This window comes from Pelophylax lessonae, assembly GCF_965119305.1.
Source record: "Pelophylax lessonae genome assembly, chromosome: 1".
Taxonomy (NCBI): Eukaryota; Metazoa; Chordata; class Amphibia; order Anura; family Ranidae; genus Pelophylax; species Pelophylax lessonae.
Window position 1 is genome coordinate 196,142,098 of NC_138768.1, and position 26,503 is coordinate 196,168,600.

Here is a 26,503-nt window from a genome sequence, read left to right on the forward strand (position 1 = left end):
AAAGTAAACCAACACATTACATCACTTCTAAAGTTGGTTGTTGTTGGCCGAGAAAATTCATGTGCAGTCTAGAGCACATTTCAACCAACACAACAACACTGGACAAAAGATGGCCGATAATCGTTGCGTGTGTACGAGGCTTTAGAGCTGTAAAAATGTGTAATAGACTCTTAGGAACTAGTTATGGCCAGTTCAGTGAATTGTTTTAAAAAACAGCTGGATACATTCCTAAATGCACAAAATATAATTACATTAAAGAAAAAAAATTAGCGAACAACATCAGGAATTGTTGATCCGCTGGAGCAATTTGGACCATACCTTTTTGTTTCTATTGGTTGAACCAGATGGTCTTATATCTGTTTTCAACCTGCAATAACACTCAGATTCCATGTTTGGTATCCAGTGTTGTATCAACCTGCCACAATCACAAAGCCTTCTCACGCTGTAAAATTCATAGTGTAACCCAGCCTTTCTCAACCTTTTCAACACAGAGTAACCCTTGAAATAAATTACTGGTCTCGGGGGAACCCCTGCTAAAAATTTAAAATCTACAACTCATGACACATTAGTGTGACAGTCAGTGGGAAGAAAGCTCCTTACTCTTGTCATCGTTGGGAAGAATTTCCCCCTTACAGATAGCTAAAAGGAGCAATGGTGTCATTGAGAACTTATCTGAGAGGCAGAAATTGCTCATTGCTCAAGGAACCTCTAGCAAGCTCTGGAGGATCCCTAGGGTTTCATGGAACCCTGGTTGAGAAACCATGGTGTAACCTAAAGAAAAGTCCACCAAGAAGAATAAGACCCCAGCACAGTAAATGGTTGCAGTAGAGGACAAGGCCTAGAAGCAAGATCTCTGTGCATAAGTACAGAGCTCTTGCTTCTGGAACTACTCTAGAGATTGGCACTTAACTATAATTTATGGGGCCCCATAGTAATATTTTGATAGGATCCCCAACAATCTCTTTCTATGACACTTGTCAATGTCAATTGTGACAACAGTCAGATTAATCTTATTAAGAACCTTCATCCGACTTGCCACACAAAGGTGGCCCCTAACTGTGCATGCAAGCGATCCACCATCTGTTGGAGACTGTCTTGAAGGGTCCTGGAATGCATGATATGGAAAATTCAAAATCTGGTGCAGTTCTGCATAGAAACCAATCCGATTCTAGGTTTAGAGTCGGTTCACATTAGCGCGACTTGTCAGGCGACATGTCAGCCTGACAAGTCGCGCTCCCTCGCGGTCCATTGACCGCTACAGGACCCGTTCTAATAGGAGCGACACAAGTCGCTCCAACTTAGAAAAAGGGTCCTGTACTATTTCGGGGTGACCTCGGAGCGACTTGCATAGACTTCCATTATGTGAAGTCCCTGCAAGTCGCTCCGAAGTCGTGGTGCACGGGACTGACAAGTCGCCTCCCGAAGTCGTGCAGAGTCGTGTCGCCCCAGTGTGAACCGACTCTTATTGTTAACACTTAATTGAACAAGCTGAAGTTAGAAGCTGATTGGCTACCATACAAAGCTGCACTAGGGACTGAGTGCTCTAGTTTTAGTGAATCTTATTTGTCTAATATTTTGCACCACTGAAACCGTGGTATGCAGGTTTAGTTCTAAAATTATGCTATCAAAGCTAAAATAAATTTTACTAGCCATAGCCAACCTAACCTAGGATAAATATGTTTCCCTAGAAACACTTAGACAATGTTTGACTTCCTTTTTTGGATATAAATGCCATTTATTCTGTTCATGTATGTTTTTCTTTCAAGTACAATAAAGTAGGAACTGCAGTAAGTCAGACACATGGTATTATATATTTTACAAATGAGCCATGATCCTGTCTAACCTGAGTCATTTTCCATTAGTTTTAGGATTGTTTGGCGGAGAACTTTTTATTGATATAGTCGTTTGATTAGAGCAGATCTTTTCTCCAGAGCATAGTGAAAAAAGTCAGCCTTTGCTGGAAATGTTATTCCGTTTTGTCCCTTATGTAGACTCCAGTACGATGGTATGTCTGTGGTTTGTTGCCATAGTAGAATTCAGTCACATAACTGGAAACAGTTGAAGAAAGAAATCACCAGTGGAGCCCATTTTGCTCTGCATGCATGGCTGTCATCAGTCAACGTTAATTAGAAAGTATGGAAACAAAAATAAAGAGGTCAATATGATGGGACGTGTATTTACTGATAGCTGTACCTTTTTTTTTGGTAGTTGCAGACTTTTATTTGTTGATGCTGTGTTGGTTCATGAAATATTATCTTAATATAATAAAAGATGATATTATTCATATGGTATATCTGTTTATGATAAAGCACAGCAGCTCTAGTGTACCGTAGGTTGCAGTTAGGTTTTAATTCCAGATCTATATGTGTTGGTTTATTATTGACAAATGCCCCCCGCCCCCCATGTACTGCCATGTCCACTGCTTTTGTATTGCATTTTTTGTGTTAGGGGTTTATGATCTTTTTCCCTGGGTCAAGGTGCTGCAGTATTTTAGTGTATCTGTGGTCAATATTTAAAATCATATATTCATTTGTGCATCATACTTACTTCTAGTTCTATGCTTTTGGATCGGAATAATCCTAAAAATTTTATTTGTGAGGAATTGCACACATTTACTTTCTTGATTTCTGTGACACATTCACTAATCCCTATGAATATGCATTGCTGTGTCACACTTTTTACAAAGCCTGCACTCCACAGCCTAAACTACAGTGTTGCTAAGAGGAGGAGTTTCAGGAGGCGGAGTCAGTAAAGGAATCATTGCTTGCATTAAGCAAGGTACTATGGGATGAGAAGTCCTTAGAATTTGAAAGCAAACCAAAGGAGTGAGCAGAGGAGAAGCTGGAAAGCATTTATGGAATCTTGGTAGTCGTTGTAGAAGATAGCCAGCAGATAGTAAGCAATCACATAAAGTGATGCGATCCGATCCGCCTTCGGTTTAGATACTCCATGCATCCATATGGAGCAGCGGATGTCAGCGGAGACATCTCCGCTGACACCCGCTGCTATCCGATCCGATCCTGTCCATGAAATCCGGACGGATGGAAACCCTAATTTCCATCCGTCTGGCGGATCGGATCAGATGAGAACGAACAAGTGGTCCATTCTCATCCAATTCCCCCATAGAGGACAGTGGAGATCTGACAGCTCCGTCTCTGCACACAGAGCGGAGACAGAGCTGTCATCCACTTACTCAGCGGGGATTGGCGGATCGATCCCCCCGCTGAGCAGAACGGACTCCTTTGATGGAACGGACCCGTGTGAAGGGGCCTAATGAAAGAGTGTTATTTTTTTTAAGTACCCTTATATTGGATTGTCAGAAATAACTATCAATTGTATAACTATTGCAAAACTGATGTTATACAAAGAATAAAAGTGTATGCTGTGACTATATATCTCCCTTACCTAATAAGTTGACCTTGCATGACGCACACTTGGTTTGAACAGTTCACCAATATTTATCATAACTAAATAATGATCTCACTGGCTTTATCAGTAGCAAGCTTAATCTTTAGATTTAAGTTTACAGGAACCTTACTGAGTCTATGCAAATTACATACAGCTATTTACTTTAAGGCTATTCCCAAAGGGCATCGGATGACCCTTGCCAATAAAAGGCAAACTCATGGGCATGTTCTATAAAACTGGTCTGAATTCATTAATGTGATTCATTGCTAAATAACTGCACTTTTACACTACTAAGGGCTTTTGATACCTAAATACAAGGGCACAACTGATATTTAACACATGTCCAGGGTGGGTATTCTTCCACCTATGGCAGTGCCTCCCAGGAATCCGGATATAGCAGCCATTCTGTGGAATGAGCTGACCTGTCAGCCAGAAGTTTTTTCCAGTGTTCTATGCGTGTTCATGTTGCAGAATGCACTTCTTCCCAGCAGTTCAGTGGGCACGGAATCATAATGTGCCACACATTGGGGTGGTTCCCTCCTTCAATGTATTTCAGAAGTGCTGTAGGCCCAATGGCTCAATGCTAAAAAGAAACCAACTCAAGCTTATGCAACTGTACTTTAAAATGTGTTTTTACTGTGAAGTGTAGATTGGTTGAGACCATAATTTTTACACCAAATATACTGTAAGAATTTTTCTCAGATGCATGTCTGTCTGTGTATTGAAGAATGGGAATTTTCACACGTATTTAACGTATAGCTTCCAGTTAGTTCAGTCCACTGCTCGTCCTGCTAGCTCACTCTTTTAGCATCAATGTCTGAATAAAGATCAAAATCAGTTCCAATGAGGTTCAGTATCCTGTTGGTTTAGATCATTCTTATGGTTTTGACCCTGGCCTCTCCTAAAACTGCCAAGTAGCCTCTTTGTTACCGTGGAGGTAGAATGCTACTACAGGAAGCTGAAATGAAAAGTTGAGAGTCTTAGCTATGCATTTATATAGTCTAGCCCTAGTAACAAAGGGAAATTAAATCAAAGTGGAGCACAAATGAGGCCTGTCACGGGCCACCCCGTCCTCAAAATCTCCCCATGACCCAGCACAGTTCACAGGATCAAGCCCCCACGTTAAAGTGGGGGTCGTTTAACCCCTTCGCTGTACAGTATTGCTGCTCTGTGTCCTTGCTACCTATACCATGCTGTGCCTGACTTGCCACCCTGTGACTTTTGCCCTAATTTTGCTGTATCATATTGCTGCCAGAGATGTATAGTAACTAAGTAGAACTACTTCACTACTGTACTTAATTACCGAAAGGCGGTATCTGTACTTTCCTGGAGTAGAATTTTTTTCTCCTACTTCCACTTTTACTTTACTACATTTTTTCAATGATTTCAATACTTCTACTCCGATATTTTTTTTTTTTTTTGTGCTGCATAGTTACTCGTTACAATTATAAAAATTACCACTGCCAGAACAGTAGATGGCAGGTTTCATGAAGCTCAAAACATGTGTATTATCAGCGCATACGAAAATAAATGCTACTGTATGTATAAATAAAAGCTGCATTTGAAATAATAAAAAACAATATGATGTTCAAACTTTTGACTTCTATCTTTAATAACTACATAACACAGTACTTGTACTTTTACTTTCAGTACTTGAGTAACATTTTTTTTTTCAAAACTACTGGTACTTTTACTTTCAGTACTTGAGTAGCAAAATTTAAAAAAAAAAACTACTTGCAATACTTCTACTTCTACTTCCACTTCTACTCAAGTCACTTTTTGATCGAGCACTTGTACTTTTACTCAAGTATGGGTTTCGAGTACTTTATACAACTCAGATTGCTGCCTTGTGATCCTGCTCCCTAGGGATGCACCGAAATGAAATTCTTGGCCGAAGCTGAAGCCGAATAATAATGAAATGCTTGGCCAAAGGCCAAATACCGAACGCGGTGTTTCGCATTTTTTCCATTTATTTTGCCAATTTTTAGGGGGCACGCTGATGGGCACATTTTATGTTAGGGGGCACGCTGATGGGCACATTTTATGTTAGGGGGCACTCTGATGGGCAAAACAAAACATTTAAATCAGCGTTGCTCTTAACATAAAATATGCCCATTAGCGTGCCCCTTAAAATAAAATATGCCCATCAGAGTGCCCCTTAACATAAAATATGCTCATCAGAGTGCCCCTTAACATAAAATATGCTCATCAGCATGTCCCTTAGCATAAAATAAGGGGCACGCTGATGGCCACATTTTATGTCAAGGGAGCACTCTGTTGGGCACATTTTTTTTCTTTTTTTTTTTTTTAAGGGGCACTTTATAGGGCACTCTAATGTAATGAGCATGGCAAGTGGCAACAACATATGGCAGTCTGCACACTAATGCTTGTGCAGCTGCCAGCTACCGTATTCTCCCCCAAATGTGCTCAGCTCCACATCACATACCTGAACTGCAGCCAGAGCCAAAAGCCGCGAACAGGGGGGCGGGGCGTGGACCTAGTGTGAAGGAGCCGCAGTCAGGAGCAGGGGGCGGGACGCGCGCGTGACGTCACACCCCCTACTCGCGGCCGGACAGGACACCGGTGGCGTGTGAGAAGGGAGCCGCGAGCCGCAATGAGGAAGGTGAGCGGTCAGGGCGGAAGCTGACATTGTTCGGCTCAAAATTATTCGGCCTTTTGACTTATTCGGCCGAACGCCGAAAGTGCTATTTTCTCTATTTTCGGCCGAATAATGTTCGGCCGCCGAATATTCGGTGCATCCCTACTGCTACCTGTACCTTACTGTGCCCAGAGTAATGCCCTGTGACCATGAACCTAATCTTTGCTATACTATATTGCTGTCCTGGGGACTTGTTGACTGTCTTTGCTGTGCCTTGACTGCTGAACTGTGGCTCAAGAAGTATCAGTTGCTGGCCAATATTGCTTCCCTTTGATTCTGTTGCTTAATCTTTGCTGTACCCAGATAGCTGCCCTAGGACCCTGGACTTATCTTTTACAGTACTGTGTTACTACCCTGTAGACGTATCTGTTTGATAAACCTTATTCTTGTTGAACCCCCTAATAAAGAATCCCTTGGTCTAGGGTCCAGAACCACTCTTGATCCCCATCTGTATTCTGTTCTGCTCATACCACCATCACAAGGCCTTTCTGAGTAATAAAGATATACAGGGATCCTAATGCATACCTCCCAACTTTCTTGGATTGGAGTGAGAGACACCTATTACTAAAAGTATGTAGGCATAGGACACACACCCCTGCCAAGCCCCCTTAAAGGAGAATTGTACAAGACAATTGGTTAGTTAAGCCCACAAGTGCTTTTTTTTTTACCACTACTATTCCTTTGTATTGGCTTTTAGGATTTACAAATGCAACAATTTAGAAACTAGATGAAACGTTTAGCACTAGGAAAGATTTTGATAAATAAAGAGTGCATTTTATATACAACTAGGAGGAACAAATGAGGAGCAAAGAGGGACAGAGGGACTTTGTTCCAAATTAGGACTAGTCCCTCGAATGTAAGGACAGTTGGAAACTATGCTAAAGTGCTTGCTCTCAGGTGAGACCTTTTTGTTTTAAAGGTATAAAATGAAGCACAGGTTCACTTTAGGTTTGCATATCTTGATCACTATAGGACTAAGTATCTGAAAGAAGAACTGATCATGTTTGTTACCCACAGTAACCAATCAGATTTTCCCTTTTATTCTCCCTGATGAAAACCCCAATTAGAGATTCTGCTTGCTAGAAGAACAATATATGTTATTAGCTTGGACAGTTTTAGGCAGGAGGCCTTGTGTGAGTGTCTAGTTGTGAACTACAAGTGGTACGAGTGATAAAACACCTCTATGTGCAATCCTTCATTATCTCCATGCTTTAGTAATCTGAGCTGGGAAAAATGAAACAGTGTGTGGCATTCAGGCACATTCTCCCCATGTCACTGTAGACCTGAATGAAAAGACTAATCATGCCTATTTTGTTAATCATGGGCTGTCAAGAGTCATAATTTATTTCTGACATTTTCTCAATACTAAATCATTTCCATGCACAGCATGAAGTGATAATTCCTCATGTGTGATACCATTGTGGTGTTTCACATATCTAGACTTTAATGTTTATGAGATCTGGGCTTTGATAAATTTCTTTTCCACTTTTCCCACAGTTTTGTGCCTGTAAAATGGATATTCAGCCTTGTTTTCCACATGCTGCTAGGCATTCTGATTATTGACATTCAATTATGTCAGTCATTAGAGGAATTTCAACATATAAGTGACAATTAAGTTAATGCATTTCACTTTTACACCGATTCATCACAGATTGCACTAATGCAGGCTGGATTTACTCTTTTCAAACCCCTTTAGTAATTTAACCCATGTTTCCTTGCACATAAATGTGTGTTACATTTAGTGGCTGTATTTTAAAGGCAGAAGGTTTTTTATCCTAATGCATTCTATGCATTATGATAAAAACCCTTCTGTGTGCACCAGCCCCCCTAATACTTACCTAAGGTTCCTCTGTCCAGCGATGTTGCAGGAGTGTTTCAGCTGCCCGAGACTCTCCCTCATTGGCTGAGACGGCAGTGTGGCGCCATTGGCTCCCGCTGCTGTCAATTAAATTCAGTGAGCCAATGAGGAGAGAGAGGGAGCGGGGCTGAGTCACAGCTCCGTGTCTGAATGGACAGAGAGAGCTGCGGTTCAGCTCGGGTGCCCCCATAGCAAGCTGCTTGCTGTGGGGGCGCTCCGGAGGAGGGAGGAGCCAGGAGCACCGAAGAGGGACCCGAGAAGAGAAGGATCAGGGCTGCTCTGTGCAAAACCCTTGCACAGGGCATGTAATTATAACATGTTTGTTACTAACTAAAAAAAACTAGACTTTACAATCACTTTAACGCATAATCCTTATGCTACTAGCTTTTGTAAATAGATAGTAAAGTATAATATATTTACTACTTTTTTTTTATTCAAATATTTTTATTGAAAATTTGCAATTTACAAGCCTCAAAAAGAGACAGAAAATGGGAAGATTTACAAAGCTTGTATCTAACCCACTACCAATGTTTCCTTTTACTACATTGATATTGTCTTTGTACCTAATAACATGCAGTTTTAGAGCCCATTCACATTAGCGCGGCTTGTCAGGCGACTTGTCAGCGGTATGTCGCGGTCCATTGAGTAGTACAGGACCCGTTCTAATAGGAGCGACACAAGTCGCTCCGACTTAGAAAAAGGGTCCTGTACTACTTTGGGGCGACCTCGGAGCGACTTGCATAGACTTCCATTATGTGAAGTCTCTGCAAATCGCGCGGAAGTGGCGGTGCACAGCGGTGCACGCGACTTCACAGGTCGCCCCCCGAAGTCGTGTCGCCTCAATGTGAATGGGCTCTTAATCACATTAACATATATGTAAATAGGTAACTATTGCTGAATTATTCAGAGGAGGAGGAGGGGTTTTCTCAGCTAAGCACACACTCCTGCCTATAAAAATCAATATGGATCAAAAATGCAGATTCCTCCTTTTTTAGCAATGCAGCGCACCACTACACATGGTATACTGTATGTGTGGTGTGGTGTGGTGTGTGTGTGTGTGTCCCTGTTCTGTACAATAGATTTGGGTTCTTGGCATGTGGTTTGCATGTTAACACTGGAGTATTGTAAGAGGAGTATGTGAGCCTTGCAATATTGGCACTGGTGCTTCTGTCTTTTCATCATCATCCTGGATTTTTAGACTTCATTGTCTGCATGCTTGTGCTTTTTTCTACACAGGCTGTTTGTAATCCATGCATTTCTTTACAGAAATTCACTTGAAAGTGCTCTCTCCTCATTGTAAGGAAAAATTTTGAGGAATATTATAAAACAAAGAGCAAGTGCCTTTTAATTCCTATTGACATAAATTCAAAAAAAAAAAAAATAAATAAAGGATAAAAAAATAAAAAAATTGTCTTTTACACGCTTTTCAAAAATTATTAGAAAATTGGGTTAGGCTTATAGAATCTATCTAATGCTTAAATTCAGTCCCAGTTTTGTAGTCTCAAAGTGATAATCTCACAGGCTCAGGATATGCAGTAGATGTCATAAATAAAAGAATAAAGGTGCTCCCTTGTGCCAGTTATCCCATCCAGTTATCAGAAGGATCGGACACTCCTTCCATCCTATTCTTCAGACTTGTAGAAATTTTTATTATCATCACCAGTCCTATTAGTTACTGGTATGACTTCAAAAGATGGCAGTAGCTTGGGTTTACTACATATGGATAGCTAGGAACTGAAATCCTGTTTCAATGTTTGTATTCATTCTTAGATCCAGTCCCATACTCCCATTGTTTGGTTCCCTTGCACCCAAGGGGTATGGATTTCCCTGTATAAGAACATCAACTTACAAGTACAGGAGCTTGCCATTTTAAGAGTCAGGCTCAAAATTATGTGATAGGTTAGATTTGAAAGGCAGTGTTGTGTTATTTTTTATTTCAAGAGATACCTGACATCAGTTAGCCAGTAATACCCAATTCAATTTATATTAAACAGATTTATAGAGACCAGTCAGACTCAATGTATAACTAAAGGCAAAACTTATTTTTAAGTTTTGGATATAGTGGAAAGGGATTAGAAAGCATGTAATTGATGTCTGTGACTATTTGTCCTGTTTATCATTATTGAAAGTGAAAGTAAAATAAAATCCCAGATTTTGGGTTGTCCCCAGAAAAGTAATAAGGGGGGAAATGTTTCAATGGGGACACTAGCTCTGGTGACCTGGTGGTCCCCAAGGAATTCCCTTAATTTACAAGATTTTCATCTTACTTTCTGTTTGGCTATGGGAGAAGAAGTGATGATGTTTAAGTCATTCTGTTTATTTTGGCATGTTTTTCAGGTTAAAGGAGTTGTAAAGTCAGAAGGTTTAATGCAATAAGATAAAAACCTTCTGGGTATAGCAGCCTCCCCAGCACCCCCCAAATACTTACCCGAGACCCATCTCTGTCCAGCGATGTCCACGAATCCCTCGGCTGTCTGAGACTCTCCCTCCTGATTGACTGAGGCACAGCAGTGGTGCCATTGGCTCCAGTGGCTGTCAATCAAAGTCAGTTAGCCAATCAGGAGAGAGAGGGGGCGGGCCAAATGACAACTCTGTGTCTGAATGGACACATGGAACTGCAGCTTGGCTCGGGTGCCCCCATAGCAAGCTGCTTGCTGTGGGGGCACTTGACAGGAGGAAGGGGCTAGGAGCAGCAACGAGGGACCCAAGAAGAGGAGGATCCGGGCTGCTCTGTGCAAAACCAACTGCACAGAGGAGGCAAGTATAACATGTTTGTTATGTTAAAAAATAATAAAAGAAAAATGAGACTTTACAATCACTTTAAATACACAAACTGATGTACAGCATGTCATGTGGGTTGTATCAGAAAATAAAATCAACTAATCAAAGAATATTAAATTTTACAGAAAGCATAGAGTTCAACGTTTTGTAATCAGAAGTTCACAAAAATGTTATCATAAGAGGATGTTGATGTCTGTGGCCTTCTGCTGCCTGTCAAACATAACCACAGAAGACCATTTTCAGGAACTTCTTGTCACAGGTTCTCCAAACATAAATCATTAGTTCCAAAAATCATCAAATTCCAAGATGCCAAGTGTATATGCAAAGAGAAATAAGCATAGAATAAATTCATACAGGGCAACCACCCAGTTTATAATGTAGCCATCCTTGATTTTCCACCTCAGCAGTCTCTGTATGAATGAACACCTAAACTCGGGAATGATTCATGGAAATGTTATGAACACACTGTAAGTAAAGTAAAGTATTTGTTTTGGATTAAAGGTGCACCTGGCCCCTATATTCCTCTGTTCCTTTTCTTCTCGGATTGAATGGGCTAAATAAAAATTCCAAGAATGTAGATGCAGGCAACAGATTAACTAGAAATAAGTGTCAACTCTCAAAGTGCAAGTGCTTCACTTCAAAGAAGCGCCGTGACATGTAAATGTATTATAAACTTTCACAAATGATCATAAATGTCCATAAAAATAAAATGTCCATATGAAATGTAGTGTCCATAAAAAATAAATCCACCACTGGTGCAAATAACAGTGCTCCAATTCGTCTGCCATAGAAACTAGTAAGAATCACACACCACTTTGTGTGCACAGGTGAGCCCTCTCCCTAGCAGATGTGCATCAGAAAATGTATATGCCTCACACTCTCTTGGTTGGTATATTGAGCTTGTGTTGTATCTACCAGCTGTTCACATCATAAAAGTATCACCATATGTCTCCACATGGTTCAAACATGGCCATCAAGATATGAAAAAAGAAAAGATAGCCTCCAATGGTACAGTAACCAAAATATCAAAAAAAATAAATTGACACTTACACATTAAGAACATATTACTAAAGCGGAGACTTCAGGTAATTTCCCTCTATGTGATAGACAGGATATGTCTAACCTCCTCCGGACACCACATGCAAACCTACAACCACGACTGACGCGTTTTGTCACTTCTAACTTCGTCGCAGGGGGTCTTCCTTTTATTCTCCTTTTAAATGGGCTTAATAAAATTTGCTAAATAAAATTTCCAAGAATGTAGATGCAGGCAACAGATCAACAAGGAATAAGTGTGATTTTGTTAGGTTTGTCCACATTGATATTTGTTTTAGTCCACATATGGGATTCAATGTGGGGGTACCAGGTCCCCAATAATATATATAACTTTTTATTAAAGAGTATCTTATGTACAGTAGCCCAAAATGAGCAGTTAGAATTCACTCAGCTAAACTCGGAAATGTAAAATGTTCATTGTAATTGGTTACTGCATAAAAGAGTTAGCACCTAAGGATGGCAACTTTTTATTAGGTAAGACTATTGATAACAAAAGCAGGTGGAAAGCTATAATTAAGGGTTTTGCACACAGCAACTAGAGTTAGCACCTAATGCCTCGTACACACGCATCGATTATTGGCCGTGAATTTTCAGCCAACGTCCAATCGGCCGATTTTTGGCTTGTTAGTATGATGCTTTCGACAACCAACTCCGACTTTTCGGCCGAAAAAAATCTGGTGTGCAGACTATAAAATTTTTGTTGTCCGTCAACACAACGGACGATTTTCCGTCAGTCAGTACAGATTTCGGCAGGCAAAAATCTGATGAGCAAGACTGGGCATGCTCAGAGAAGAAAAAACACACGGAAAGTAAACCAGCACATGACATCACTTCTGAAGTAGATTTTTGTTGGCCGAGAAAATTTGTGTGCAGTCTAGGCACACTCCAACCAACAAAACACCACTCTGGACAAAAGTTGGACGATCGGTCGGCCGATAATCGTTGTGTGTGTACGAGGCATTAGGATGGGAACTTTTTATTAGGTAAGACTATTGATAACAAAAGCAGGTGCAAAGCAATAATTAAGGGTTTTGCCCACAGCAACTAGTCATATTCAAATCAAAATGATCTAATCTTTGATAAACTTAAACACATCAGCTTTCATTTTATTCTACTGTAATTAATAAATGTAAATATAGAGTGCTTAAGAAATATTGTATACATAAATGATATTTTTTTAGTACCAGATTTTCCAGGATGATATGAGAGTCCATCTTTATTTATTTTAAATTACTTTTTACGCTTATTACTTTTTTACACTTATTTCTTTTATTACAAAAATAAACGGTAAGACAATTAAGTGGTAAAGGTTTGATGAACCCTAGCAACTTATGACTTTACTTTTATACGATGTTGCTCTGTTGCTGTTTTTGAACCTTCCATATCGGTTTTGCTTGTAAAAAAAATAAAAATAAAAGATATTAAAGACCACATGGCTCAATTCCAACATACTGTCACACATGCAGATATTGTACTATCTCAGTGTGAGTGTTGGACATTGTGGCAGCTAATCTCAGGTTGAGTTATCGCTTCTCTGTGTTTATGTAGATGGACAGTAAAGTGTGCTGCACTGTATGCCTTTGTGCATTAATAACTTGAGAGTTTCCAGAACTGTCCAAACTAAAGATATGCACAGATACCATCAACTATTTCCTAAGCTCAGTGCAAGTGTTGTACAGAAAAACAGCTGTGATTCCATGGGACTGTCATAGACTTCAAAAGATGGACATAAGTGTAGGCATAGTCTAAATGCCATGTGGTTGGTTTCATGGTCACCTAAGTGTTGTATTTTTATGCTGTAAATATGGAAGGTTAGAGGCAACAGGGTGGAGGCACCTTGGGGTCATAATAGTGATCAGACTAGGTTTTCAAACTTGTCTAATTAATGTTTGTCCTAAATGTGATTGGCTGCTAAATGTATAATGCTGTTCATCTTAGTAGTTTATTTGTGGGAAAATCCAGCACATTTCGGTGTCTGTTTTCCTTAAGATCATTTGTACAGGGCTTAGTAATTTTAGAAAAGAGGACTGTGGTTAGATGCGGACAAAATTAGCAAAATCTCAATGACTAGGGTCACCTTCAACCCTCATTACTACCTGCAAAAAAACAGCATCTTTTCAATGTGACTTGGCTATATCATAACACATGTATGACCTGCTTTTTCTATTATAACATCATCCACTTCTACTGTTGTTTCACATGTTCCCTTAATTTTTAGTGAGCAGTGGCAAGGGATCAGGGTTGAACAGAGTAGTGAATTGGTGGCACACATTGAAAATTACTTACCAGCAATGTAGTGTATGGGGACGGTGATCAAACAATTTGTATGAGTTTAGATGCAGTATGTTCCAGCTAACATTTCAGAGGAAACAAAGGTTGTGACTTTGCTACACAACTAAGATGAATTTAAAGAGAACTGCATTACTATATTCCATTTATGTTGAAGCATATGAAAAGACAGCCATTAGGATTGTTGGCTATGCTCTTTATCCTTATCCAACAAATATGATGTTGCTTTAATATAAAAGAACTGCATTCCTTGCTGTTTGTGATCTTTCAGTAGTAACACATGATCACACAACAAATTGTAAATGTGCTACAACAGTGCTCCCCAACCTTTTTATCGCTGCGGACCGGTCAACGTTTGATCATTTTTTCGTGGCCCGCTGGGGGGGGGGGATGTCAAAGCAGAGTGACCAGCGTGCCCCCAATCAATGCAAAGCGCCACAGCGTGCCCCCATCAATGCAGAGTGCCACAGCATGCCCCCATCAATGCACAGTGACCACAGCATGCCCCCAATGAATGCAGAGTGCCACAGCATACCCCCAATCAATGCACAGTGACCACAGCATGCCCCCAATCAATGCACAGTGACCACAGCATGCCCCCAATCAATGCAGAGTGCCACAGCATGCCCCCAATCAATGCAGAGTGCCACAGCATGCCCCCAATCAATGCAGAGTAATCTCGGACCCGCTTCCTGATTGGCCAGGAGGAGGATCCGTGTGACAATAGCGAATATTCATTCGCTATTGTCACACAAATGGGTGGGCTCAGGGTGCACTGCTCTGCGCCCCGGGTCCACCCTTTTCTGAAAAAATATTTTTTTTCTAAAATGGAAATAATGTAATGTTTTTTGGGCGGACCAGTACCGTTTGATCCAGGGACCGGTACCGGTCCGCAGCCCGGGGGTTGGGGAACACTGTGCTACACTATAAGAAGTTTTTTTCTTTTAGAACCTCTTATTTTTTGCATATACACTCAGTGGTTCGATTCAAAAATTTTAGTAACCAGTTCCGACTTTCCCAGCAGAATGACCAGCGTGCCCCCCTTTCAATGCACAGTGACCAGCGCTGCGTGCCCCCCTTTCAATGCACAGTGACCAGCGTGCCCCCCTTTCAATGCACAGTGACCATAGCATTGCCCCCAATCATTGCAGAGTGCTGCGCAGTCCGAATATGTGCGTGTGTGTGAGACCGTCAATTGTACTGCCCGTCTGTGCAGCTTAGAGGAAACAGCCGGTTCTGCGAACTTACAGAAAATTTAGTAACCGGTTCTATGGAACCGGTGCGAACCGGCTGAATCCCACCACTGTATACACTGTATTATCAAAAATATTGGGACACCTGCCTTTTCACGTACATGAACTTTAATGGGATCCCGGTCTTAGTCCGTAGAGTTCAATATTGAGGTGGCCCACCCTTTGCAGCTATAACAGCTTCAACTCTTCTGGGAGGGCTGTCCACAAGGTTTAGAAGTATGTATGGGAATGTTTGACCAATCTCCCAGAAGCGCATTTGTGAGGTCAGGCCCTAATGTTGCACAAGAAGGCTCGGCTCACAGTCTCCCCTCCCAATTCATCCCAAAAGTATTCTGTCAGGTTGGTTGAGGTCAGGACTCATCCATGTCTTTATGGAGCTTGCTTTTTGCATTGGTCCAAATCATTTGGTGGAGGAGGGATTATGGTGTGGGTGTTAGGAACCTGTCAGGAAGGCTCTGGCAGATGATGAGTTAAGACTCACAGGCTATTCCGGCTCCACCCCTCTCATCTAGAAAGAGCTCTATTTAAGCTGGATCAGCACACAGGTTCAGTTCTGTCTTGTCTTCAGCTCCTGCCGTTGTTCCTGAACCTGTGACCTGTTTGCTGCTGATTTCCTGTTGACCTTTTGGCTTGTTCCTGACTCCACTCGTCTGCTGCCCGTCCTGACCCCGGCTTGTTTGACCATTCTCTCGGATCTCCCTTGTCTGTTTACCCGCCTTCGGACCTTGATCGGTTCACCCTTGGTGGGGCGACTTTGAGGACCGCGACCTGGTATCCACACGCAGCAAACTCCATCCTCACCACTAGAGGCTCTGGCGAAAACCGGTGGATACTTAGACTCCGCACCTCAGGCTAGCCTGTGTCACTTACCTTGGGGGTTCCGTCCAAGCTCCGCCCTCTAGCAGACATCGGGGCCTATCTCTGTCGCCAGGTTACCACCAGCACCCTAACAGTGGGGTTGTCTTTCAGGTGTTTGGCTTGGCCCCTTAGTTCCAGTAAAGGGAACTTTTAGGGGGTCAGCATACCAAGACATTTTGAACAGTTTAATGCTCCCAACTTTATGGGAACAGTTTGGGGATGGCCCCTTCCTGTTCCAAAATGACTTCACAGCAGTGCACAAACAAGGTCCATAAAGACATGGATGATCGAGTTTGGGGTGGATGAACTTGACTGGCCTGCACAGAGTCCTGACCTCAACCAATAGAACACCTTTGGGATGAATCAAAGTGCAGACTGCGAGCCAGGTCTCTGTGTCCACATCAGTGCCTGACCTCAGAAATATCCTTCTGGAAGAATGGTCAAACATTCCCCATAGACACACCCCTTATGGACAGCCTTCCCAGAAGAGTTGAAGCTGTTATAGCTGCACAGGGTGGGCCAACTAAATATTTAACCCTACAGACTAAGACTGGGATGTCATTTAAGTTCATATGCGCGGAAAGGCAGGCGCCCCACTACTTTTGGTAACATAGTGTATATTCAATTATCTTAAAGTAAAACATTACTTGGAGCAGGCTCTTATCTCTCAATTCCTACAGATACCTTTACTGAGAGAAAATGAAGGTTTTAATTGCATTTTACTATAATAGTTGTGGTGTTGATCCATAGACTTATTTTGACTTTTTAATCCATGTTGGTGACTCAGCAAGAATTGAAGACATAGGCATCCCAGCAGCTAGCATTCCTAAAAGTGTGTCAGAAACGGCACCCTCCATATTTCTTTCAGTACAGGTTTCTTTAATGTCAATGGTAATGTGGCTTGTTTTGAAGGTAATCTTGCCATTTTACGGGTTACTTACTCATTGCTGAACTGCTCATGATGTTTTCCCATTTTGCCCCCCAGCCTCACATCGCTGTAGATAATTTGGACCAAATTCATGATGAAAATGGAAACAATCTACTGCACATTGCAGCATCCCAGGGACATGCCGAATGCCTGCAGCACCTTACATCACTTATGGGGGAGGATTGTTTAAGTGAGAGAAATGAGGAGCAACTGACGCCTGCCGGGTTGGCAATAAAGGTAATTAAAACTTTCTACTTGTGCTACATTAAAATTAGGCTTTCTAAAGTTTTTTATGAGTAGCACTGACTTTATACTGCCTAAATGTATTCCATTAGCAGGGCTTTATTTTCACGGCCACTTTGCAGGAGAATATGGCCACTGATTTACCAGTGGAAGTGAAGAGAGGAGGCATGGTGAACTACCACTCGGATTGAATGTCTCTGCTTTTATTGGCTCCAAAGTCATTTTGGAAAGCTACTTAAACAACTATCAGGGAGGGTCAGTTTATAGATGAGTTCCTGGCCAGATTCTTAATATAGGTAGAAAATTGTTTTAACAGTATAAGTAGTTTACACTGTAACATCTAAAGCTGATTTTTATTGCATAGTTACATTGGTCCAGCTTGTGCCAATGTAAGTATGCATACCAGTATCTCATACCTGAGTGATCACTGTGGAAGCTGCAAATTACTGTAGTAATTGGTGTCTACTACACTGATGGCATTCATTTTCTAGGTCCTGTGACAAGCCCTTCTAGAAAATAACCACAGGGGGCCACTCTCTCAGCAATGCCACCATTTACAGAACAATTTGTATTTTTGACAATGGATACAAGAAAATCTCTGATTGTAAAATGTGAAAATTTAGGTCACTGCCCTGCCTCTCCATTTCATCCAATCAGGGAACATTGTACTTATTGAAAAAAAAAAAAAAAATACAATGTTGACGATTTCCACTCTAACACAATTTTTGAACTATTTCGTACTTCATTGTTTGCTTAAAAATCTTTTTTCAATAAACATTATTGGAACAGGAAAAAAAAATACAAGACATTTTGTAAATGGCAGCATGCCATATACCAATCCCCCTGTGGTTACTATGCAGAAGGGAAGCCTCTTGGCACTGGGCCTGGAGGAATGCTGCTATCTATGTAATAGCATCAACTACTTCAGTGATTGTCGATTTTACAGTGATCATCAGAGAGTGTAGGTGGTACTAGTTTTAAACTGCCAACGTTGTTATGGTGCCACATGACTGATTAAAGTCTGAGAAATATGGCTGCAGTTTCACATTACTGTACAATTGTAATCAAGCCAGGGAGTTTCAAGTGGTTCTAAAGGCAGAAGACTTTTTTATCTTAAAGTGGTTGTACGCCTCAGACATGAAATATGAACAAAGCACCTGTCTCAATTAGGAGCACCAAGTGTCACTTTTGTCTGCTGCTTTGTTACTTTGCTATCAGCATGAATCACTTTTGGCAAGTTTTCCTGACACAAAGAGAAAAATGGTGACGGGGAGGGTCTTCCAGCTTATTGACAGCTTCAGCTCTGTTACTGTGTGCTGTGTGGATGGGGGGTCTGTCCCTTCCTTCCAATCAGCTGTCAGAGCTCTCCTAATCGAGTCCTTTAGTTCTCCATCCCCTTTTTTCTAACAGCCCAGACAAGCATTAAAATTCAGCACTTTGTAATGATCTAGAGAAGAAAGGGCTGCATACAGACATGTACAACTTATGTAGGAGCATATGTTTCATCTCTGTACTCAACATTGTACTACGCTGGGGAAGTGATCAGGATTTTTTTTTACACATTTTGATTGCTTATAGCAGTGAATTTTATTGCTATAACCAAACATTTTACTAAATGAACTGATTCATTCAGTTTGTTTTGTTGTGATTAGCTGTGATTGGCCAGAGCAAATCACATGGTACAGATGGGCTGTGATTGGCCCTAACTGTATTATGTGATTGCATTGATCAGCCACAGCTAGCAACACAATTGTACACAAATGAAAGGAAGCCATCTATTCTTTATAATGGTCACATGGTACCAGCAGCGAACTGGTCCACTGATCACTCCTCGGATGTGTTCGGTGGACATAGCCGGTGACAGATCCCGCCACTGCGCGGCAGCTTCTGAGAGAATGTCATATGACAGAGAAAGCACCTGCCGGGCCATCAGTCTGCTAATTGGCCGGGCGGGAAGGTGTTAAAGTGGAAGAAAAGCCTAACACTATTCTTAAAAACATTCTGTCTCCCACCCCCCCCCCCCTCCCTCCTACCTATCCTGCAAACCCTGAGTAAAAAGATCTGTATATCTAACTGTTTTCAGTTCAGTCTGTTTCAGTAACATGATCCTGTAGCTCTGGCTTCCCAATGTCAGTAAGTGGCTGCTGCAGGGGAGAGGAGGGAGCACTGACAATATCTGGGCAATGGGAGCCCATGTATGATGTCAAGGCTCATGCAATTCACAGCTGTTGTCAAGTGCTCCCTTACACAGGGGAGCCAGAGTTGCTGAATAAGGGAACCATACCGTACTGGATTAAAAGAAGGTAAGTACACAGATCTTTGCAGATGTGCGTTTCAACTATGTACTGTATTTATTTTTTTGACTGGACTTCAGCTTTATGAAACACTTCTGAATAGGTTTGCCATGGGAAATACAGAATACTTAATCGCAAAGAAAAATTGGGAAATTGTTAAACACTTTTTAAATAACAGGTAGAGAATCCTGACAGTAAATGGGGTAGTAAAGCCGCAGGCAACCATATAACCATTTATGTTACTTATTGCAGTTTGTGATTGCAGTGGATGTGCTCCATTACCCAACTACAGGATACACTGAGGTGGCTACAGGCATTATTTAACATATTCCTTCACAGCATTCAGGATTTTAGATGACGGTCCCAATAAATGTGATTACAAAGCCTGTGGTGCATGCTGCATTCAAACACTGACAGGCCATTAGGTTTGTAATACCGATGCACAATACACATATTTGTGTAATCTTCCGAAGTTTCAAATGTAACTTATTATATTAGAGGTCTAATAGGAGATACTAAGACCAGACTTTCAAGGGATTTGCTAACACTATATTGGATAATTATGTCAGGTAAACATGGAATCGTGAAAGGATCTAATCATATTTAAACAATCAGATCCTGCGAATACAGCCAGCCTCTGCTGTATGTGAACTTACAATTGCAGTCAGCTGTGAAAGCAGTGATGTCAATATTGCAAAAAATCAAGCTGTTGCAAATCAGAGTTACTTTAGCACTCACATTTTCAAATATTCATAAGATCTAACACTTGCGCACACACCTGATTCTGCAATTTAAAATCTGATACATTGCATTAACAGGACCAACTGGAATCGCTTATATGCAGCTTATCCTCCACACATAATAATTTACTAAATTACTTTAACTAGGATTTTGCTAATCATAACACATATTAGACCACAGCTCTGCTTATGATTGACTCAAAGTTTTCTCTGGCAGTTCAACAAGTTAGCAGTAGCTATAACCTGAAAATGGGTATTTTTTTTTTATTACAGTCAAATAGTATAGGTAATTTTACAGCTACACACTATAGGTGAGTTTTTATGGCTCTTCATTGTTTAAAGGATACATTATCTAATAAAAAGCTATCACCTTCTGCTAAAGTGTTGACATTTTATTCTCTATATGACTAAAGTTGCTGGAGATCTGCCATTCCCCATTAAAATGCCTATAAACCTGAATCCTTATGAAAACAGTACAGAATAAATTAAACTTGCATATTACTTTCCAAAGCCAACCTGAAAAAAACCTTTAACTTGTATTAGATGAGCTGTGACATTCAAGTTGTTTGGTCTTCTTATTTTAATTTAAATAATTTTAAGTATCATAATATATCAGCCAAATAGCACTGTAAGTCCTTAAACAAGATGAAGTACTGTGAAAATACTTTTTTTTCCGTAATAATTTTATTAGAATGTAAGTACAAAAAAGAAAAACAAAAGGACAAACAGAATAATATGCCACAGCAGGACTTCTTCGAGGTACTGGCAGAAGTATGAAAGTCCTCAGGACAACCTATGGGACGTCATCTGCCTAGAAAAATCAACCAGAAATATAGGGTCATACGACTCATACCCACATTACAAAAGAGGAAGCACATGCAAAAGCAAGAAACACACAGGCGACATAAAATGATGAAATATTCAAGGGTAAAATCCCATGGTATCTGCTGAGAAACCGTAGTGACTTAATCCTAAAATAATACATAGGAGGCCCTGATGTCAGCAAGAACAGTGTACACAATTCCAGTTCAGAAGAAACTGCTGCAAACTCACAGAGAAAGAAAAAAAAAATAGGGGGGGTAGACTAAGGGGAGGGAGGAGAGGAGAAAGAAAATGAAAAGGGAGAATCTAAAAGTAGGAAAGAAAAAAGCAGTGAAAGCAGTCGTCACACTCGGCCGGACACAGGCGCACATCAGGGGAGGAACATTGCCCCTGCCAGGCCCAGCTATCTATATATAGTACCACAATCCATCAACTGTGTGCCCAGGTGGGACAATGATGATATGTTATACAAAGAAAAACCCAGGAATCGAGTTCACGGGGAACCCCAGAAGGAACTAACTTCCATGATCTACTTAGATCAGGGACATCATTTCTTTATAGGCGGTTTTATAATGTAACCAACACACCTAAGTTGTGGTAAATTATGAGATCCTATCTTGGGCTGTCAGGATCAACTCCTCCATCTCCTCCAGTCTGTTCAAACGGGTGTGAAAAGACTTTTAATAAATGAGTCAGTATAATAAAGCATAAAGTATAAAACATATGCTGGGTTGCAAAAAAAGACAGTGGTCAGTCAAGCACATTCTCATTCTTACTTGATGACTTGGACTCAATAAAGAGCTCAGCCCACCACATCATATGGTTTTACTCATCCTGCTGTGACACAAGCATTTTTAATGGGCTTGTTGCAGTGTAGTGTAAAATTAATGAACAGCTTTTCAAGGAGAACAAACTCCATCATAATAGCTTTTGCAGATAGATTATCCTGGAAAATAGGTGTAGATTTCTTAATCTCTGAGTGAGTTCCAGCTGGTGACTGATATATCAGTTTTGGTTGGACCAACAATGGAATAGCAGCCTTTATGGGGATCTGGCTAGATCCTATCCATTAAAGTATTGATTGTGGTGATCTGTTGACTGTTTAGCATCTTTTAACGTGCCATCATATCACTTGCATCTGCAGCCTTTATGGGGATCTGGCTAGATCCTGTCCATTAAAGTATTAATTGTGGTGACCTTTTAAGTGCCATCATATCACTTGCATCTGCAGCTTTTTCTGGGAATATGGCTAGATCATGTCTATTAAAGTATTGGTTGTGGTGATCTGTTGACTTTAGTTTCCTTTAAAGTGCCATCATATCTCTTGCATCTGCCAGGGCCCCAGCATAGAGATCTATATGTTGGCACCCCAGAAAGATATAAGAAATATAAGCTTTGGCATGTATCTTCAGAAATCCTGGTTTGATTAACCGCTTGCCGACCGCCGCACGACTATTTACGTCAGCAGTCAGCCCCTCACAGGCAAAGCGACGTAGGGCTACGTCGCTAGCCTGTGAGGCTCTAGGGAGCGAGCGCCACCGGAGGCGCGCTCCCATGCGGTCACGGACCCCCCCGCACGTGTCCGCCGGGCACTCACGATTGTCCGTTAGATTGGGAGAAAGGCAAGCGGCTAATGTAAACACAGCCGCCTGTCAGTCTCCCCTGTGTAAGAATGGAGATCAGACTTTTCTACTATGTAGGACCGTTGATCTCTGTTCTTACACTAGTAGCCACAGCCAATCACAGTTGGAAACACACCCCTAGGACACACATAACCCCTCCCTTTCCAATACAGTTAACTCCTTCACTGCCAGTGTCATTTTTACAGTAACAGTGCATATGTATAGCACCCATTACTGCAGTAATGTCACTGGTAACCTCAAAAGTGTCAAAAATGTCAGTCAAGGGTCCGATCTGTCCGCTGCAATGTCACAGTCCTGCAAAAAAAAAAAATTGCAGATCGCCGCCATTACTCGTTAAAAAAAAAAAACAACAAAAATCTTTCCCTTTGTTAGTAAACGCGATAACTTTTGCGGAAACCAATCAAAATATGCTTTTTGCGATTTTTTTTTTTTTTTTTTTTTACCAAACATAGGTAGCATAAAACAAATTGGCCGAAAATGTTAAAAAATTTTGATTTTTACATTTTTTTGGGGGGAATTTCATATAAAAAATGTGAAAAATATTGTTATTTTGCAAAATTGACGCTCTTTTTTTGTTTATAGCGCATGATCAAAAAATCGCACAGGTGATCAAATACCACCAAAAGAAAGCTCTGTTTGTGGGAAAAAAAGGATGTCAAATTCGTTTAGGTACAGCATCGTACGACCGCGCAATTGTCCGTTAAAGTCACGCAGTGCCGAATCGCAAAATAGGCCCTGGTCAGGAAGGGGGTAAAATCTTCCGGGGCTTAAGTGGTTAAAACCAATAGAAATAATGCCTATGAAAGTGTTAGAGCAAAGGCTGAATGTGTGAGATGTTGCTTTACTGTAATTTGCTTGTACCAGTGAAACACGTGCACATTCTTAACTGTTCACCATAAATGTGCTGGTCACCTGTACAGTATGTGATGAAAAGTCATTGCTGAAAGCTGTATTCAACATATTCAACATATGGAAAAAAGAAACTTCCCCTCCTGCCCCTATGGGCTGTCAGTCTCCTATTTCAATTGAAATAACATGAATTCTTTCAGATAGAGATGAAATACCGATATAGAAGGACATACCATACCAGGGCCTCTACAGTTCCTTTAGGCTATATGTGAACTGAACAAAGGTACTGAAGGTGGGGATTGTAATAGTCCTTCAACAATGTTTTTGACATTACTATTTTTGACATTATTATGTTTTTGACATTACTATGTATGTGTTGCTGCCTGTGATGTGTTTATCACATGCAGAAAGTCTATATTACTTTCAGTGTATACCCCTATGTTAAATATGCTTCAAATCCAGGAAAGTTCCCAAATTAAATGTTACATGAGACAGCAGTGGAAGTCCCCTGACCCTTGCTCTGTGGTTAGCCTCATCCTTGGGGATAAGCCCTGTGGCTGGTGTTTTTAGTATAGATGATGAGAATACATTACATCAGTATGGATTCTGCATCCCTGTGCTGTTTCCTTAAATGTCCATAGTAGCAGAATGGAATTTGTTTAAACTGGATTTTTGTATACAGGTGTAAAAAATAACTGGCTGTGTTGCCGACAAATTTTTAAGGAAACCTGTATTTACAGACCTCTCTTTGTAAAAATGCTTGTTCCCTGGCTGTCACAATAATTGAATGGCTTCAATTAGTTTAAGTTTATGCCCTGGGAACATCAGTAGTTCTGACTTCACTGCAATATAACTTTCTCCATGCTTGCTCTAGATTGTGTACCAAGATGGTATAGATGTCAGAGACAGCCAGGCAACTGGCATTTTAAGATGGTAAGCAGTGGCGCCCTAAATATACTTTTTACTCAGTCCTTCTGACTCACGGAATTCCTATTTTTAATGTGTCCATGAAATTATCATTACACAGGTCACGCATAAATCTTGTAAATGTCAGTGTCTAGTTGAAGTATGAATACAGAAACAAAATATGTTGATTGTAAATGGTGCTTAAACTAATGCTAAAGGGCAAAATGTCTACCTTAGTAGCTTGATTCCTAACTCTAAGTCTATGTAATCTGACAGACTTCCAAATGCTTTTGCCATACGTAACAGTCGTGGTGAAGTTTTTTTCTTTTGGATCATTTCCAACGTGGAGTCTGTCTGGTTCAGCAAAGATTAAATATATTTGGAAAAGGGGAACATAGGGAATTGCCTAAGACACCTTCCAGTCATAAATAAAACATAATCATTTGAAAGATATAAATAAAATATACATCTAAGAGCATATGCAGTCACTACTACTAATATTTTATGCTTCGTAGTCTTGGAATTTTGACCTAAGATTCACGAAAGATTACTGTTGTATAACAAATCAAAGAATGCACAAATGTAGCCATGAGAAAGATTACTGGAGACATTGGAGATGGCTGTAATTGCATTGCTGCTGAACAGAAATTTAGGTGGTATGAAAAAGCACAAAAAAAGTTAGTCTCATACTTGTATAAAACAAGCAATCCTGTGCTATGCAAAAGTATTGCACACGCTAAAGAATAAAAAAAAAAAAAAAACTGGAAACCACCCATAACATAATTTGTGCATATCAAAAATAAATTAAAGTTTTGTTGTGAAAATGTGTCTTGTTATCTTGGCAAAATTGGATTGATGTATGAAAACTGAAAACAGTAATGTGTCAGGGTCTCCAATGAAAAAATACATATCTGACCTGTCTAGTTACTAGAAGTAGCAAATTTGGAATGGTCTTTCCAATTAAAAAAGGCATAGAAAGAATTTGGATTGAGTGGGACAGCAGGATTTTTTCTGTAAAGGACATCTTAAGGTTTGTTAAAATCAATAAATTTTTATTTGCATAAAAAAAAACAATATATGAAAAGATATAAAAACAGTCCATCAGGACAACAGAGAATAAATAATTCCCTCTTGACGGTTTCTACACCCCTACCATAGGAGTCACCACATCCAAGGAAATTACTCCAGGGGGGATTTTTTGCATGCCATCAGACTTTCAACATGTTTCGCGGTTGCCCGCTTCTTAAAGCGGAGTTCCACCCAGTGAACGTTTTTTTTAATAAAAATACCCCCGGGACAGTCAGGGCTAGTGCATTCCACAATGGCTAGCCTCTGATCTGTCCCGGGTTGCACTTACCTTTTAGAAGAAATACTTACCTTGAAAATGTATTCTCCAGTGCTGCCATTTCAGGTGTGGGCAGCTTGAAGCCAGCACGATCCTCTTCTGTGTCCTCTTCCGTCTTCTTCGGTCCCACGATGCACTGCACCGGCCCCGGCGTCACTTCCGGTGCCGCAGCGTCATCCCTGCACAGCTTCTGGGCATGCCCAGAAGCTGTTTTGCAAGGTATGACGGCGCCTGCACCTGAACTGACGTTGGGGCCGGTGCAGGCGCATATCTGACCTGTCTAGTTACTAGAAGTGGCAAATTTGGCATCTTGAAGCCAGCACGATCCTCTTCTGTGTCCTCTTCCGTCTTCTTCGGTATCAGGATGCACTGCACCGGCCCCGGCGTCACTTCCGGTGCCGCAGCGTCATCCCTGCACAGCTTCTGGGCATGCCCAGAAGCTGTTTTGCAAGGTATGACGGCGCCTGCACCGGAACTGACGTTGGGGCCGGTGCAGGCGCATTGATTCCTGGGAGCGATGACGTTCAGCTCCCAGGAATCATTGCATGCCAGGAAGTGCCGCCTTGCCGCG

At 41.0% G+C, this 26,503-nt stretch overlaps 1 protein-coding gene across 2 annotated transcripts in view; it reads left to right on the forward strand.

The window, feature by feature from the left end:
- The window catches only part of SNCAIP (synuclein alpha interacting protein), a 150,259-nt gene that overhangs the window by 64,990 nt on the left and 58,766 nt on the right, over positions 1 to 26,503 (forward strand). For both annotated transcript variants that reach the window (XM_082243869.1, XM_082243870.1), the window contains exon 4: positions 17,148 to 17,327. In XM_082243869.1, the coding sequence (XP_082099995.1) occupies positions 17,148 to 17,327 (180 nt within the window). The remainder of the gene's footprint in view (positions 1 to 17,147; positions 17,328 to 26,503) is intronic.